The 18,486-nt window shown below is 49.0% G+C and overlaps 1 protein-coding gene across 3 annotated transcripts in view; it reads right to left on the bottom strand.

Annotated features, from left to right (window-relative positions):
* The window catches only part of CFAP44 (cilia and flagella associated protein 44), a 1,393,686-nt gene that overhangs the window by 102,310 nt on the left and 1,272,890 nt on the right, over positions 1–18,486 (bottom strand). For all 3 annotated transcript variants that reach the window (XM_069635797.1, XM_069635796.1, XM_069635798.1), the window contains 2 exons: positions 6,995–7,125; positions 6,353–6,469 (listed from right to left, as the gene is read on the bottom strand). In XM_069635797.1, coding sequence (XP_069491898.1) covers positions 6,353–6,469; positions 6,995–7,125 — 248 coding nt within the window. The remainder of the gene's footprint in view (positions 1–6,352; positions 6,470–6,994; positions 7,126–18,486) is intronic.

The raw sequence follows: 18,486 nt of genomic DNA, 5'->3' as shown, positions 1-18,486 counted from the left end.
GCGCCCGCCACTTTAACGTCAGGCAAGCTGACAGAAGTGCCAGCCAGGCACAGCGTTGCTGTGACTGGCTGGCACTTCCATCAGTCACTGTAACTTTCTCTGATGACCCCTCATCTGAGGGGCCACCAGAGGAAGCTATAGTCCCTTAGTTTTCCCTCGCCAGGGCAGTGACCCTCAGCGGGGGCTCCATGTTCTAATATGCAGATTAGATCATGGAGCCCGTGGTTCGCAGAGGGTGAAAGACACCTCGGGCTTTGTGATCTCTGCTCTGAGCAGAGATCACTGAGCCCGAGGCGCCTTTCTCCTTTGGCAAGGCTTTATAAAAGATGCCTTCAACTGTGTACGTTTAAGCCATCTTTTATAAATGTAGAAATATTTCTATGTTTATAACAGACTGCTTGAATCGTACACAATTCAAGGCATCTTTTATAAAGCTTTGTCGACGGACAAAGCCACCTTTGGTTTTGTCCGTCCTCAAAGCTTTATAAAAGATGCCTACGTTTCAAGCCGTCTTTTATAAACAGACATATATGACACAAATGTCTATGTTTATAAAAGGCAGCTTGAAAAGTACACAAACCATAGTAAGGTAAGCACACAAGTGTGCGTAACTTACTATAGTTTGTGCACTTAAAAGCCACCTTTTATAAACATAGAAATATGTAACATTGCTATATATTTAAAAGAGGGCTTGAAAAATCACAAACCATAGTAGTACGCAAACAAATATATAAATGCTCAAATACATTTATATATTTGTTTGCGCACCTTACACCTTACTATGATTTGTGCACGTTTAGGCGACGCCCAAAATGGAAGCCACGCCCCCAAACGAGGGCCCCCCCTCAATTTCTTACCCCACTTAAAGTACTGGGAACTACAATAAGATCCTTGCTGCTGATATTACTAGTGCACAAAGTTTTATGGCCCAAACTTCAGATAATGACTTATGTGACTCATTAGTGTCCGCTTTTTCATCCACCTTTCAGGAGTTGGTGGATAGATTGGGTCCTATTTGTTCCAACTTGGCTAGAAAGAACTCAGGCCACCAGAAATGGTTTACACCATCCCTTAAAATCCTTAAGAAGAACAAAAGGAAGCTGGAGGATATCTGGCAAAAATCTGCCTCAGTAGAAGATAAAAACAACTGGAAGGCGGCAGAAAGAATTTACAAACTAAACATCCTAAACGCCAAGAAAGACTTCTATAACAATCAAATAAATGGTGCACAAATCTCCATAGGGAAAGTCTTTGAAATCCTTAGGTCTTTCGAGAAGCCAAAGGCTCTGGCCATCACCGTCCAGCTCACAGCAGCCGACTGTGGAGAAGTGCAAAACGCGTTTGAAGCTATAATGCTCAAAGCCCAGGTGAAAATCCGCCAGGCACTTTCCCATTAGGACCCAACGGCGGGGCACCAAACAAACCATACTATATATGATATGATATGGCATTTATAACGTGCCTATACACAAGTGTGTTATTGAGCTACCAGTACAGTAGAGATATGCATTTATCCCAGTTACCAACTCAGATATGAGTTTTGTGGACCACAATGCAATGCGACCCACTTCATGCGCCAAAAACATCCTCCCCCCAGGATCATACTGGATCACCAAGAACTGTTTGTTCCATTCTTTACCCACATGGTCAATGCTTCATTCAAAGACTGCTACATCCCCAAAGCTATTAAAATCGTGATGGTCTCCCCATTGCTAAAAAAAACTGGTCTGGACCCGAAAGATCAAAGTAACCTCAGACCAATCACAAACTGGCACTTTTTGTGAAAAATCCTTGATAAGTGTGCTACAGAGCAACTCCAACACTTCCTGGAGGATAAAACGTTCTGCACAAACAATAATCAGGCTTCAGGCAAGCCCATTGCACAGAGACGATAATGGATGAAGGAAAAGCTGGTGTGCTGATGTTGCTTGAGCCGTCTGCTGCTTTTGATTTGCTGGACCATGACAGGTTACTGCAAGCTCTCGAACAGGCAGAAAACTGCTTAAAGGGGGCAGTCGATTGGATTCACTACTTCCTTGCCAAACAAATGTCCAAAATCCATTGGGGAGACACTTTCACGTCTCTAGCTCCCATTAGTTGTGGATTTGTCACCTTTAATCTATACCTCTGACCCCCCTGTGCCCTGTTGGAGCGCTCTGGCATGGTCTTTACTAACTACGCTGATGACACTCAGCTAGTCCTAGAGTTGAGTGGCAACTGCTCTAAGGACTCTAGTAAAATCTCAGGCGCTTATGACATCATCGAGGCATGGATGATTATGAACTGGATGTGCCTAAAAAAACCGAAATCCTTATTTTGAGCTTCTGGTAGGCACGCGGTAGGCTGAGCGCAGATTTCACCACCTTTTATATCAAGAACAATGCCAAACTGGTCCTAGGCAAAGTAAAAACTTTAGGCATCACTTTGGAATCCTCAATGTGCGCCGAAGCCCATGTCAATCAAATAAACAAAACTTGTCAGTATCATTCTAGGCCTGCTCAGACACATCAGGCCTTTGATCGACAAAGAGAATTGCGCCACTATTGCCCGAGCCATTATTCTTTCAAGGCTGGACTACGGTAATGCGTTCCTTATAGGGAAACACTGCTTGTCTGACTAAATGTCAGACAATCCAGAACAGCGCCGTGTGCATTATTAAAAACATACCGAGAGGAGAAGATATCTCGGCCAGTAGAAGGGATCTACACTAGCTGAAGGTGGAAGACCGGATTGCTTTCAAAGCCAGCACACCGGTACACCGTGTCTCTTTTGTACAGCTCCTCTGTATCTGAAAACACTAATCTGTCCATACGTGCCTAGCATTCAGGAAACGAGGGCCAGATCAACAGCCTTACCCACAAACGGTCCAATGGACTGGGTGGATCCTTCCCTGTTAGAGCGGCCAAAATCTGGAACAAACTCCCAACTACTCTAAGACTGGAATGAAATAACCCAAAGTTCTGCCATGCTTTAAAAACATCTCTCTTTAAGTTATCACTAGAATAGACGGTTGGTTCTTCCTCTTTCTGTGTGTCCCGTGTCACTTTTGTTTCGTCTATTATCTCCATGTTGTTGCCCTCATACTCACAGGCATTCAGCACCTTATAAAACTATAAACACAACTATAAATACAAAAGATGCTGTGGAGCCTGGAAAGGAAGACAGCCTTCTCATCTGTTTGATTAAGCATTTATGGTGGGTCGATGCAAGTCTATGTTGCGAAAGGCCATTTTAGCACTGTCTGTGTCCAGAAGGACACCCAAGTATTGAGGATCTTACAATGGTATTGGGGAACACTTTTTCAGGTTCAAGTGAAGGACAAGGCTCAAAGGGTGGTGTGTGCAACATGGAAATCCTCTTCCTTTTTTGAAAGAATGCAGTTTGACCAACCAGTTGTGGCATAGGCACATTTTCTTGGCCTCCCTCAGCTGAGCCACTACTACCGCTATGTATTTGGAGCACATGCATGGGGCTGATTTGTGGCCAAATGGGACTACTTTGTATTGAAACGAATGTGAAAATATGCCTCCTGAAAGTCGACTGCAGCCAGGATCCTTTTTCCTGCAACAGTTTTTATTGAACTCCATGTACATCACGTAAGCATTGGTATGATGTTATTCCGCTGTCATTACCACAAGCTGTTTATGTTGATAAGAGAACATACAAACCAATATACGAACAACAAAAAAGTGAAAAAATGTATCTCCCATTAACTAATCTTCTGCAGTCCTCCTAGCAAATCCTTTATGGAACCTTGAACTATATCCAAGAGAAGTTGACGCCTCCTTCAGGCTGTTCAATCTAATTAGGATATACAGTTCATTTTGACGTGACACAGTGGACTTCATTCTGTTTCCAGCCTTCAGTCTCATACCTCTTCTTCATCAGGCGTCTCTTCCGAACACTACCTGTTTGTGTTTTGTTTTTGATCATGTGTTCAGCACTTTCCACTCCTCCCCTGCCCCTGCACTTCTCCCACTTCCCAAACACAAGGGTTTCATAGCGCGACGAGGCAAGGAAGGGGAACAAGGGAGAATAAAACAACGATCTTACTAGGCCTAGTGACATTGAGAACGTGTAAGTGCAGGGGAGAGGGAAGAGGGAAAGTGCAAGGGGCAGTGGAGGAGTGGAAAGCGCTCAACATGTGATAAAAACGACAGGTAGTGCGGTCAGCAGGTGGCAAGTGCAAGAATAGGGCAAAGACAACATGTGTCGAATAAGTGCAGGAAGGGGACTGTAGGGTTGCAGATACAGATCAAAGTGCAAGGGATGCCAGGAGGCAGTGCAGGTGTGCGGCTGGGTGGGTTAGGGATCTGGGCCCGAAATCAGAGAGTAACCAGGTGCCCGGTGCTGAAGCAGACAAAGATAAGCAGCGGAGAGGAAGAGCGAAGGCACAAGCAAAGAGGAAGGTCTTGAGGTGCTTCAGGAACCGAAGATGGTTCTCCTCATGTTTCAGAGAGGCAGGGAGGCCCCAGCCGAGAAAAGAGATCTACCCCCAACTCGTTGCTTGGAGAAGCGACTGACCCTGAGAGAGTTGGAGATGGAGGAGTGAAGAGCTCGAGTAGGAAGGTATTTCCGAAGGGAAAGTTGAAGGTGTTGCGGACCCAGGCCCCAGAAAGCCTTGTGGACAATGCAAATGGTCTTGAACTTAATCCTTGCAGCCACTGGGAGCCAATGAAGAGATTTCAAGCCTGGAAAGAAACAATCCCTGGGCTTGAGGCCAAGGACAAGTCTTGCAGTCCTGTTCTGAATAGGCTGCAGAGGGTGGAGAGGAGTTGCAAGCCGATTTAGAAAGAGGCTGTTGCAATAGTCTAGCCTAGAGAGAACCAGAGCTCTAGAGACAGTGAGCTTCTGGGAGAAGGAGAGGAAAGAAACAATACCTATGAGGAGGTGCAGTTGGTTGTTTGACTTTTTAGAGACGTCAGAGATGTGTGGAGAAAAGGAAAGCATGGAGTCGAAGATGACCCCGAGGTTCTTAGCCTTACAGGTGGGAGTAGGGAGAGGGCCAACGGAGGTCGGCCACAGAGTGCCAGGAAAGGAAGGTGCAGGTGTGCCGATGAGGAGGATCTCTGTCTTACTGGCATTAGGGCAGAGGTCGTTGGCGGCGCACCACTCCTAGATTGCAGACAGACAGGAGAGAGAGAGGGAGAAGAGGTGGCAGAGGGGAGCCTAAAAACAAGTTGGGTGTCATCTGCATAACACTGAAAGTTGGAGCAGAGAGCAGCAATGCAGTGGGCGAGGGGTGCCAGGTATTTGTTGAAAAGCCAGGGAGAGAGGTTAGACCCCTGGGGAACACCACAGGTAGAAAGTGAGATAGATGAAAGGAAGGACCCAATTTGGACTTGGGAGGGTCGGTTGGAGTGGAAGGAGGTCAGTCAGGCCAGGGCCTGATCAGTGATACCCAGGTTATTACAGAGGCAATTGAGCAGGATGACATGGTTGACCATGTCAAAGGCAGAAGAGAGATTGAGTAGGACGAGGACAGATGAGATATTAGAATCAAGGTTGGAGAGCAGGTTTTCACGGATGTTCAGGAGAGCAGTTTCCATGCTTCTGGCTGCTCTGAAGGCAGACTGATGGCCATGGAGACAACCAACAGATTTAGTGTGGAGAATAAGCTGGCACATGGTAAATTTTTCCAGGAGTTTGCCCAGGAAAGGAGTGATAGAGATAGGGCAATAGTAGCTTGGCAGGAGAGGTCGGCTGTGGGTTTCTTGAGAAGAGGGTGCACAAGAGTGCTTCAGAGGGGAGGCATTATAGTGCCTCCCCACCCCGCATCATTCTGATGCCTATGAAACATTTTCAGACACCAAGTGCATTCCTCTAGTCTATGAGATTCAGGAAATCAGACAATGCACGTACCACGGCCCTCTTTCCTTGATTTATTTCCACCAAAGGAATGATATTCATCGGTAAGTGCTGGTTCCATAAAAGAAATCAAAAAAAAGGAAAAACAATTTGCTCATTCCACAAAAATGTGTATTTGCGCAGCACGACATAATGCACATTGCATGAATTTAAGCTTTTCATGCAGATAGCAATTTTCAGGTATGCTTTGAGATTGTTGCTTCATGGAGTGGAAACATGAACTGAGCCTCAACCGTCACTACATTGCATGATGGTGTACTGGATCAGCCGGTCTGTCACAAAGTGACAGCTGGATTGTAGATAAGAAGATTTTAATTTCTTTTTAAACTATTTAGAAAATATAGATTTGAAAGAAAATCCTGCCAAGATGCCACCCAGGGGCAGAGGCTGGTCCCTGTTTGTGAATATTAATGAAGACCCATGATAGAGAAAGGATTCTGATCAGTTGAGTGAAATGCTCCTTAACAAGGAAGAAGGGACTTACCTGATGCAGCCTCAGCGGCACCACTACGAGCAGCTCATTCACTTTCCTCTGCTTCTCGCGCTGGAAGGCCTCCAGCTCGGTCTCAGCAAACTTAAGACTCGCATCCACCCCTTTGGTCTGCAGAAAGCAAGTGCACGTACATGTGCATCATTAATTTGCCTCAAATCCATTCAGCGAACAAATAAAGGAAGCGAAAGAGGCTGGCAAAACTGAGTTAGGCGTGATTGGCTGTTCAAACACAGTGGCGATTCAGAAGCCAGCGCAACAATTAGATATGGTGTGTTTGTAAAGCGGCAATAACACGCCAACTAACCGAACTGCATTGGGTATGTTCAAGCAAGTGATTCAAGAGCCAGTGGTCTGAATGTGTTTGAGAGCTTGAGTTAAGCCCTCGAAATACAGTACAGAAAATCAATGCGCCTGGATGTTTCTATCCAAGCTCTGTCCCCCATGTGGCACGCACGAAGGATAGCACAAGAAGTTGCATTGCGTTGAAGGCAAAAATGTCTATGACCTAAGCATACTACCACACAAGAGCTAGCCACAATAATTGCCCGCCAAGAGGGGGAAAAAGTGCAATGAATAAATGGACCCTCCCATTTCCTCTGTAGCACCGCATTGCTGTTGTCTCCCAAATGGTACCTTTTTAGCCAATGCGTCATAGTCTTTCTTGATGATATCCACGGTTTTCCTTTCTTCCACCAGGGCTTCCTCGATGTCTAGGCGCTTCTCTCGCAGCTGCAGAGTGTTCTCAAACAGAGCAGGGTCACAGTCTGAGGTGGAACCAACATGCGTTAGTGGTGGAGCAGAGAGCATTGCAGCAGAGTGCACATATACTTCTATAAATGGGAACTTTGTACAACACATGCACAGTTACAGCAGATCTTGTCTATACTCTTCATTGCTGTGCCATTGTGCAGACATGGTACAGAAATCCAGCTTCCAATGCTTGCCTGTTCACCAAAAGGCGCAGTTAGGAGTGATTAGCACATATTTCTTGGCACCAGCTCACTCAACAGACAACAGTACTATAGTGGCTTCCATTCATTAGCAAGAACTGGCCTAGATTCGAACAAAAAAACCCAGAAGAGCCTGCCATTTTACTTAATCTATGAAACAAGTCTAAATAGAATCTGTATGATGGCTTCACAGTCCCATCTACAATCTACATTCTATGAACAGTTTACCTTTTGGCAACTGTGCTTTTGACCGGCATTCACAGTTCAGCAAAGTAAGTGACAGACTAGGAACTCTGACTTTGAAATACTAATATGTGGACTGCGTCCCCAAAGGAGTGTCCAACCAGAATCACATAAAACAGTGCGATGCATCAAAAACGCTTAAAAAGGAGTAACAGGATTCCAAGATGGCCGCCAGCACCGTGTAGACGTGCCGACGGCGCTCCATGGACCCGGCTGTGGAAGGTGCCCACCACCCCATCAGCGGTCCCCCCTATGGGTGGCGTGGGAACCCCACGGTGTCGAAGAAGAGGGCGGAAGACCAGGAAAACTGCCCCCACCCTAGAAAGCAGCTTGTGGACCTCGGTGTCGTAGGTTGTCCAGAGCGGAGTGGCCGCCGAGGAGGGGCTGGAGGCCTGCGCACTGCGGATACGGGGCGCGCTGCTGTGTGGAAGACCTCGGCTCGCCGGCTGGAGGAGCGGATGCGCCGGCGAAAAGCAGTGCTGTAGGCGACCCGCCCCCGCGGAGGTGCCACGGAGCCTGGGGCTGCGCAGCGCGGCGGACTCCCAGAGGCTTGAGGGGTGGACTGGAACGCGCACTGCGCGTGGAGCACTGCAGCGGGGTGTCCGCAGAGGAACATGGGCAGCCCGGAATATGAGCGGGAGCAGGGGCGGGAGTGGCCCGGCGTGCTGCCCGCACCCCCCTCGTGAGACTGCGGCGCCCAGATTGGAACGGAGCCGAAGCATCACCATTGCGGTGGACCGGGCTAAGCGCCCACGCCACCCGGTGAACCCCCTCCGTGGGCAAGAGTTCGGAGTGGTCCTACGGAGGCGGCCAAGAGGCTGCGGGCTGCAGAGGAGCTCAACCCATAAGCGGGCTGTGCTGAAGCTGGCAGTGGGGAAGAGGCCGCAAACTGGGGACCAGAACATTTGCGAGGGACGGACAGCATCCCTCTGGGCTTTCCGGAGACACCGCGTTGGCTGACTCTCGCCGGGACAGAAGGTAGGGAGAACACTTAGAAGCGAGGGGCCCCGGACCTCTAATCCGCACGGCCTACTCTGTTGCGTTAACTCGGACAGACCGAGAGTTGCAACCACCCCACCCCCCGCGACGTGGCGCCCTGTCCGGACCATACCAGCGCCCATGGGGGGCCCAGCCGTTTCGGTAGCTGAGGCGCCGGTGAAGGGGGTGCAGGGCAGGGCAGTATTCTCTCTGGGAGGAGAAGTGGAGGAGTTGGAGTAACGATATCCCCTTAACAATTTCATCCAGGCTACGGAAAGAATTGTGACAACCCTCCGTAGTGAGAAGCTGCGAGTCTCCCGCTGGGATACTAGTGGAGCCTAGTGGGAAATCAGAAGGCAAATTCGGCTATTTGGAATGGGAGAGTCATCACTACTTTTAGGCCGAGCCACCCGGTTGCAGGAGGGGAGCAACATGACGCTGTGAGCTTATAGCTTTGCTACCAGTGGCCCAGATCGGCCTCAGGGAGGAGGGATGCCAGCGTCATGTCTGCAAAACTCAAAGGGAAAGGGGGGAATGTGTCGCAAGTTTCAGAGGACACCCAGGGCACCCTCAACACGATGTGGCCGACGTGGAACCCGAATGAAGGTCCCGGAGCTTCAGGGGGGAAGGCGGGAGAATAGAGCACCCAAGGCGAGGCAGAGGATATGGCGATAATGCCCAGACGGGATTTCCTAGGAGAGTTACAAGCCTTACAAGCAAACTTAGCAAAGACATTCCAGGAGCAGTTCCAGCTGATGTGGGCTGACCTAAATGAAGCAATTGGAGAGATGAAACAAGAAATGCGGCAACTAGGGGAAAGAACAGACACCCTGGAGAAGGGCCTTCAAGAGGTAGATAAAGACACTACAGCTAACAGCGAAGCAATAGAGAGGTTGGACACAGCCACCAGAAATCTTGAAATCCAGATGGAGGATTTGGAAAATAGATCCCGTAGGATCAATATCAGGGTGAAAATGTTGCCGGTGTCGGTGCCCGATAAAGACTTGAAAACAACGCTTCAAGGCATCTTCGCTGACATACTGGAAGAGGGTAGCCCAGAAGCGATAGAGCTAGATCGAGTTCACAGAACCGGGTGGATAGCCAAAGGCCGGACGGCGAGGCCAAGAAACATTTTAGCAGCATTCGCTAGGTACGGCCAGAAAGAGGCGGTCCTCAAGGCAGCGAGACAACGTGAACCCATCATGTTTCAGGGACAACGGATTGCTCTATTTCAAGATCTGGCGAGTAGTACACTTTTGAAGAGGAGACAAATGAGCCCGCTGCTAAAGGTCCTTAACGAGAAAGCAATACGATACAAATGGACCTTTCCGTTTGGGCTGCCCTTTGATTGGGAGGGTTCCCAGAGGCGTATTACTTCTCTCCTGGAAGGGGCTGACCTTCTGCGCATAGAACTGGAGGATTCCCCCTTGAATACGGGGTCAGGTGTCCCAAGTGGCCGACCTAGATCAAGGCCGTGGGAGTGGTTGACAGTTGGAGATAAAAGAAGAAGAGGACCAAGAAACGGCGAACCACAGAAAGCAGGAAAACTGGGTGAAGCAAGGAATGGCTCTCTGGCGAGGCCTTGAGTTGGAACGGCTGCCTTAGGGGTGGTGGGCCTCTATAGGGAAAATGGAAGCTGGGGGGTTTCCACGCAGAGCAACCATGTTGGAATCGGTAAGGGCGAAGATGCCCGAGTTAGGAGCGGTGAGAGAGTGGGAAGGTATTATCCTTCTGGGGGGGGTTCGAGGGGGGGAAGGGAGGGAAAGGGGGCTGGCAACGAGCAATTGGCAGGAGGGAGGGGCAGAAGGGCACTACCACGTAGGGGCAACCTCTCTATGTCTGGGATCATCTTAGGTGTCTAACGCATAATGTAAGAGGATTGAATAGCCCTCTTAAAAGGAAAAAGCTGGAACTCTTCACGTAGATGGAAGGGCCTGATATAATGGGACTTCAGGAGACGCATCTTATTTATAGGGATCAGGGCAGATTGAAACTGCGTGGTTTTGATTGGATCCTCCATGCTTCGGGGCAAAGTAAGGCAAGGGGAGTGGCCCTGGCTATTAGAAATACTGTGGATTTCAGAATCTCTGATGTTATCAGTGATAAAGAAGGGAGGTATATTGTGGTCAGGGGAAAGCACCAAGAGGCCCCGTACACATTAGCGGTGGTGTACGCGCCCAATTCTGGTCAGGAGCAATTCCTGCATCAGGTTCTGAAGATACTAGAAGAGCAAGCTTGGGGTCACTTCGTTCTAATGGGAGATCTAAATATAGCCTGGGACAGGGAGAGGGACAGAGCTGGAAGACAGAGGGGCGGGAGTGTGCAGTAATGTCTGCGGAATTGAAAAACAAGATTGGTAAAATGGGATTGTGTGATGTATGGAGGGAACTAAAGGGAGATGAAGAGGGCCACACCTTTCTGTCAGGGGTGCATGGCTCACAATCCAGAAGCGATTATATATGGGTCTCGGCGGGGTTGGTGGGTTGCATTCGGGAGGTACACACAGGACCGATAGGGATAGATGACCATAAAATGGTCTCGGCTGTGCTGGATCTAGGCCGGTGGGTGAGGGGAGTCTGGGGCTGGAAAGTTCCAGGGGCCATCCTGACGGATTCAGAAACCCGGGGGACAATTGAAAAGAAGATCAGGCTCTTTTTTGCCATCAATAGGAAAGAGGATACAGGAGAGGGTGTAAGATGGGACGCCTTTAATGCTACTCTTAGGGGAGAAATAATTGCATTGTCTGCCTTCCGAGCGAAGCAATTGAAAGCATTGGAATACCAATTAGAGGCATAGGTGGAAGCGGCTAGACAGGTAGCGGGTGGTACCTCCTCCAGGGTAGCAATGTGGAAATATAGGAAAGCGGTGGGGCAACTGGAATTATTGCAGACCAAAAAAGCAGAGGGAGCGCTTCTAGCTGTGAGGCAAAAATATTACGCAAAGGCCAATAAGGTGGATGCCCTCTTGGCACGCCTCCTAAGGGGCAAAAAGACGAGAAACGTAATCTCGGCATTGCAAATAGGTTCAGGTGAACGGATCACTAGGCAAGAAGATCTGCAGGAGGCCCTAGCACAGTTTTACGACTCCCTTTATGCTTCTCAACATCCCCGGACTGATAAAGAGGAGCTATTCCTGCAAAAGGTATGGTTGAGGGAAATAAGTAGAGAAACGAGGGAAGCCCTCAACCCAGAAATTTCGGAAGAGGAGGTCCGAGGGGTTATCAAGGCGCCTGGCCCGGATGGCTATAACGCTGCTTTTTAAAAATGGTTTGTTTCTCAGTTGGCCCCGCACTTGACGTCGCTGTTTAATTAATTTCGGCAGACTGGTCGTATTGCCCCGTCCATGGAGGAAGCTAAGGTTACCCTCATCCTTAAACCACATAAAAACCCAGAACAGAGAGCATCGTATCGCCCCATAGCCTTGTTTAATATTGATGCAAAGATTTATACAAAGATCTGGCGAATAGACTCAACTCTATCCTCCCGCACCTGATTCACCCGGACCAAGCCGGGTTCATCAGAGGCAGCCAAACTGCAGATAATATTAGGAGAGTGGCCCATGTAGTCGAAAAAATGCAGAAGACAAACACTCCCGCGGTCTTGGTGGCACTGGATGCGGAGAAGGCTTTTGACCACGTGGAGTGGGCTTTTCTGTTTCGGGTAATGGAAAAGATGGGCTTTGGGGGCGAGTTCTTGACGATGGTTCGGGCTAACTATCAGGTTCCCTCCAATAGAATAATGGTAAACGGAATAGCCTCGAGACAGGTATACCTGCAGAGGGGAACTTAACAAGGTTGCCCACTTTCCCCAATCCTATATGCAATCTATTTAGAACCGCTTCTACAAGCAATAAGGGAGGCAGCGGAAATCCAGGGCATCCCCTTTGGGGGAGAGCAGCAGAAAGTCGCAGCCTTTGCAGACGATATGCTGCTTATGCTGACAGCGCCAAGAGATTCACTTCAGGCCAGTATTACCCTTTTGGAGGCTTTTAGTGAAGCCTCGGGTCTAAAGATCAACGCTAACAAATCAGAGGTGCTGGACCTAACATTAGGGGCGGCGGAGCGGGACAGGTTGAGAGGGAGCACCCTTTTCCAGTGGAGCCCGGGAGGGATTCGTTATTTGGGGGTGAAAATCACGGCGACCCTAACAGGATCGTATTCGGCCAATTTCCCCCCGCTTCTTAAAGCAATTAAGAAAGACTTCTAAAGGTGGCGAGGCCCTAGGGTGTCATGGCTGGGGCGGACAGCCATGGTAAAGATGGTCACTCTCCCGAGGTTGCTGTATTTATTTCAGCCGATCCCCCAGCCGGTCCCGGCGAGCTTCTTTAAAGAATTGGAAATGCTGACTAAGGGATTCATTTGGGAGGGGAAAAGAGCTAGGGTGGGAATTAGGCTTCTGATAGCGACCAAGGGGGAGGGAGGACTAGCTTTGCCGAATTTCCGGCGATATTACAAAGCAACGCAGCTCCGCATCATTAGGGAGGGGAAGAATTGCAAGATAAGCTATGGGTGAGGATGGACAGGGCGGTGGCGCACCGTAACCTGGCAGAGGTGTTGTAGCTCCCTAAGTCACATAGACCCCGGCATCTTTATGAGAGCTCTATTACCAAACTTATGCCCGACACTTGGGATAAGCTGACGGGGACTAGGGGGGACTACCACATTTCCGTCCCCCTTTACGCCCATTTTCGATAATAGGGACTTCACCCCAGGTTTAGAGAGGGGAGCATTTGTAGAGTGGCGCGAAGGAGGCTGTAAAAAGCTGGCTGATATGTTCCGTGGAGGGGAATTGCTGTCTTTTTACAATTGCAGGAGGGAATTTGCAATACAAGAGGGGGAAAGGTTGCGCTACGCGCAGATACGACACTGGCTTCTACACCCAGGGGTCAGAATGGCAGCCACATGAGAGCCCACGCCTTTCGAGAGATTCCTACTCACTAATGATGGAGCGAAAGGCCTCCTATCCAACATCTATAAAATCTTAGATGGAGACAATGCTGGCACGCAATGGGCCTATATGAGGGAATGGGAACTAGTCGTAGGGCGAGAGATTGACAGGGCGGAATGGGAGAGGCTACGGAGGAGGATACGTAAACTGGCTAAAGCGTCACAATTACAGGAAATCTGGTATAAGATACTATTCGGGTGGCACTACACCCCGGTCAGACTCCATAGGATGTTCCCAACAATATCGGAGGAGTGTTGGAGGGGATGTGGGATGGCGGGTACAGCACAACACGTTTGGTGGAAATGCCCCAGGATTGAACCTTTCTGGGATGAGATACGAAAGGCGCAGGAGCAGGCCTTTGGTTCGGGAGATGAAAGAACGCCAGTGCAAATCCTCTTAGGCAGTTGAACGGCATCGGGGGCGGGGGAACCTAGAGGAAGGGAAAAGGCTAAAACAATACTATCCTTGGCGGCTATGTTGTTAATAGCTCAGAGATGGAGGGTGCCTAGGTGCCAGGACTGGTTCCGGAAGATCTGGGAAATAGCAGCTCTGGAATGGCCAACATATGCCATGAACAATAAAGTGCAGAGCTTTGCAGCGGATTGGGGGGAAATTATGAACTTTCTTAAGGATGACTTTAGGGTGATGTGGTGCCTGCAACGACTGAGACTATTGGACCTACAATGAGCGTTGAGTGTTTGCCCGGTAGGACGGTGATTTGGGATGTTAATGCTCGCTGCCGTGGTGGGAGGGGGTTGGTGTAGGGAGGGAGGAGGTCGGAGGGATTGTTTCTTTCATTATCTGTTTGACATGTTATAAAAATTCAATAAAAAGAGTTTTAAAAAAAATAAAAAATAAAAAAAAGGAGTAACACATTGGGCTAAGGCGAATGCCATGAAGTGAACAGCAATGTTGGAGGCTTCAATTTGCGTACGATTTAAAGGGAGGTGGGCCTGCCAAAGTGAGTCATTAAAGTGGCTTTATAGAAGGGTGTACCCCTAGGGGAACATTGGTAATCCTGGGGATTCTGTTGTTTCCAAGTTCTGGAATGCAGACCAAGGGAACATTGGTGGAGATGGGAGGTGTTCCACTGCCCATACATTTCAGGGATTGTAATTGGAGGGGTTGGGGGCACAGGAACACAAACAAGGATGCATTACTTGTTTGTAATCCTAGTTTTTCCATCATTGGCCTATTCAATGAAGTCATAAACACTGAATAGCTCTGCCTCTGATCTTGATCTCAATTAAAATGTTCATAAAAATAAATATTTTTGAAACTGTTTTCAACCAAAAACAAAGCAAACATCAATTGCCTATCTGTTGTTTTTTTCTCCTCTAGGTATGAAGAGACCTCTCCGCCGGAGAGGACTGTTTTGAGAAGAAAGATGGTAGAGCTATGAATTGATAGATGTGAAAATCTGAGGCGACATTAGGAATTTTGGGTGAGTTCTAAGAACTACCTAATTATTACAGAAGTATAGTAAGGCTGGTGAGGGCACATGGTTAGATTACACATGCTCTTCTGGAGGATCTAATAGCCACTATTAAAGGGAAAATACTGTGAAGGAGATTTATGCATCGGTTCAAAAGGCGGAACCATTCATTTTGAGAGGACACAATTTAGCTCACAGGGCTGAGGGAGCCACCTGACCAGTCAATGTAGAGTTTCTGAAGACCCTCTAACAAATCCTTCATCGCTGGTGTATTAAACATCAAGGCAGTACCATTTCTCCTGGGCATGAGTTTGGTCGTGACCTTTCTTGAGGCACTGTGACGATCCTTCAGATGGCGTCACTTCTCTCCAGGGGAGAACCCCTTTCCATGAGGCTAGGTAGTTGAGGCCACTAACCAGTAGTCCCTGTAGGGGTGGTAACATGCAGGAAGATTTCATGGAGCGAGACTCCTCTCCTTGGGATAAGGACATCATTGGGAGCCACTATCTCTGTAAGACCCCATCATGTAGGTTGACTATAACACCAAAATCCCATCAACATAAGATTACCCCAGAAACCATGTGTTACTGTAAAACATCGAACCCTCCTGTTGACATAGGTAACTAGATGAAGAAGCGCTCAAAAATGCTACATTCGAGCGGGACGAAGGCTAGAGCAGCTGCAGTCAATTGGACAGATGTTACACTGGGGCCGACCCCGCTATCTAAACTGAACAGCAAAGAAGGACTGTGTTTGTTGTCATCCTCTGACCCGTCCACCAAGGGCCTGCGTGGTTCTGCCAAGCTGGAAGCTGCGATACAGCCGGAAGGAGAACCAGGTGACTGAGCAGGCAGCAGCGAAACCTAGAAAGCTGATGCAGGCCTTCCGGAAACTGCAAGGAGGCTCATCTCCAAGGCTGAGAAGAGGAATATAGGGATGCCCGAGAAGTGTCTTGCGAGTCGGTTGGGATAAACCTGCAGAGACTGAGAGGTGGTGGCACGACATGTAGTGGGTGGACCAGGTGGTCCAACAATGGTGCAAAGACTGCATACCATAGCCTACGTAGAACTGCGTAAGTGATTATTAAAAGAAGGCAAGAGAACATGGAGTAGACGTAACCTGTCACAGTGGAACTGAGTGGTCCGACAGCTGTGCAGAGGCGGTCCACAACAACTCGAGGTGGAGAAAGGTGAGACACAGAGGACTATTAAAGGAAGAAGGTGAAGTAGGAAGAGTGAACCCGTGGTGAAACAGCTCCCAGGTCACTTCCACAAAAGGGTGCTGAAGTTCTGTCAATGTAGAACTTGATAACTCTTCGAAGGTCTAGCGAGTATAGAGACTGTTCCACTGGTGTGGATGGATGCGCTTAGAAAACTGGTAGAGTAACCTCAGTTTGTAAGTGGAAGGTGGATAGTACCTTGGAAATTAACGTAATGTTTGTTCTCAGGATGACCTTGTTCCTTTCAAACCTGAGATATGGAGGTTTGACAGATAGTGCATGTAATTCTGACATCCGCCTGAAAGATTTGACCGCCACCAGAAAAGCGGTTTTCCAAGACGCAAACTTTGCCTGTGGTCACCATTAGTTCGAACTGAGGTTTCATTAGAGCAGACAGCACATTGTTTAAGCTCCACTGAGGTGGTGCTTTTTTCTGAGGGGGGCAGGAGGGGAATAGGCCCTTCATGGCGTGTTTTATGATGCAGGCTCTGAAAATAGAAGCTTTTCCTCGTTTTCTGGTGTATCTAGAAACTGCTGCCAAATGTACCTTGATGGATGAGTGTGATAAGCCATCTTTGGCTAATTTCAACAGGTACAGATTTAGTGAGGCTCCTGTTAGGGAGAATTTACTTTCTGGTGCTGAATTCTTCCCACCTTAGAGACCCCCAGCTCTTTTACTGGACTTTAGGACTTTTAATTTTGACCCTGGAGTGAGTGAGACCTTTTTCTCACTCTCTCATGTGTTTTGACCTGATTTGGATCATGCGTTTCCTCCGTTTTTGGAGTCTGACAAACTCCATAGGCATCTACTTTTTGTATGGTGACATACAGCACCTTCAGTGCAGAGTCACTGAAAAATCCTTTAGATTTCTCATAAGGTTTAAATACCTTTTCTTGTGTGAACTACTGTTCCCAAGAATAGTAAAGAGAAACAGACTTTACTTACCTTTTCGCTTCGTGGGTCCAGCGCACACCATCTTATGTGGAGTGCTGGGGGGGCTGCCTAGAAGCCCTTTATCCTACATTCTGATGTAACACTTTAGCGGGCTTCAGTCTTGAAACCCGCCTCTAGCTCCAGTGTGTCTGGAAAGGCAGGATGTAAGGGAGGTCCCCGAAACTCCCGTGTCCATTATCTCTAGGAATGCAGGAATCCCTCCTACAAGGTCCACAATAAATGCGTGACGAGCAGATGTTTGTAGATGGGGGATGGCGGAATTGGAGACCTTGCAGAAGGCAGAAGCTGAGATGGAAGTGGAGGGGGTGACAATACACTGGACCCAATTACTGAATGACTTGTCAAAAGCCAATGATCTACGGCCACCATGAAGGTGGGCCAATCGGACAAGAAAGGGGGGATGAAAGAGGGAAATAAGGAGGATGAGGACCAAGCGGGCAGCCGTGGAGTAGCCCGGCTCCCAGGGACACTACAGAATATGAAGGAAAGTCTACCGCCAATACTGGAAAGGGTGGAGAGGCCTGGAGGAAATAACCTGGGAACTTGAAGTGGGGAGGGAGGTGGAGGGGGATGTGCAGTACCTTTGGGGGTTGTGATTACTGTTATGTTAAAAAATGCTAATAAAAAGTGTTTAAAAAAAAATAAGCCCCCTCGGGGCATGGCCAGGAGCGCCAGCTATGTGGCAGCTCCTCTGATGGCCTCTGTTCAGGACCCGCAGCATCCGCCAAAATTATAACCTTTCCGCCGACTGCTTGAAGTCACCCCTGCGGCGGCAGCTAAAAGAAGGCACGGAGAGTCCTCCGGAAGTAGAATGGGCTCCTGGGGTGCCCTGATGCCCCGATACAAAGCCAACGAACCGAGCCCCCCCTGCCTGCCGTATCATTCCAAGATGGCGGACAGGGAGACCAAGTAAGTAGCTGGGCACGAGACATCGGTGAAGCTCCCCTGTGAACTTGCAACCGAGCGGACGGGACTCCTAAAGTGAGGCGTCCCCAGAACCTGGAAGAGAGCAGCTCCCGACCCCTCCTACCCCCTTGTGGAGGAAGAAAAACCAAGGAGCAGAACATCGAAGCGCCACGGACTCTACGGCTCCGGAGCCCGCAGCGTAGTACTGCAGTCAGCTCTTAGCCGGCGTGGCACCATCCACAGAGGACAGGACATAATCCGACACTGCAAGGAGAGAGGGCCCCGCTGGAGGGAATAAATCCCAACAGGGACTGGACCCTCCTCCCGTCCTGAGAATTGAATCTCCTGCGGCTGAGGTACAGCACCCCTAGAGCACTGGGGCGTCCATCGGGCCTGGCCAGACCGGGATCTTCTTGGGCTCCTAGAATCCTGACGCCCAGCGGAAGCAGCCAGGAGGCAAAACCACACGTCGCAGGACACTAAACGAGGCCCT

Source organism: Ambystoma mexicanum, chromosome 7p, assembly GCF_040938575.1.
Source record: "Ambystoma mexicanum isolate Mex_15411 chromosome 7p, UKY_AmexF1_1, whole genome shotgun sequence".
NCBI lineage: Eukaryota > Metazoa > Chordata > Amphibia > Caudata > Ambystomatidae > Ambystoma > Ambystoma mexicanum.
The sequence above is the reverse complement of the archived record's forward strand: the minus strand, read 5'-3'. Positions and strand labels throughout refer to the sequence as shown.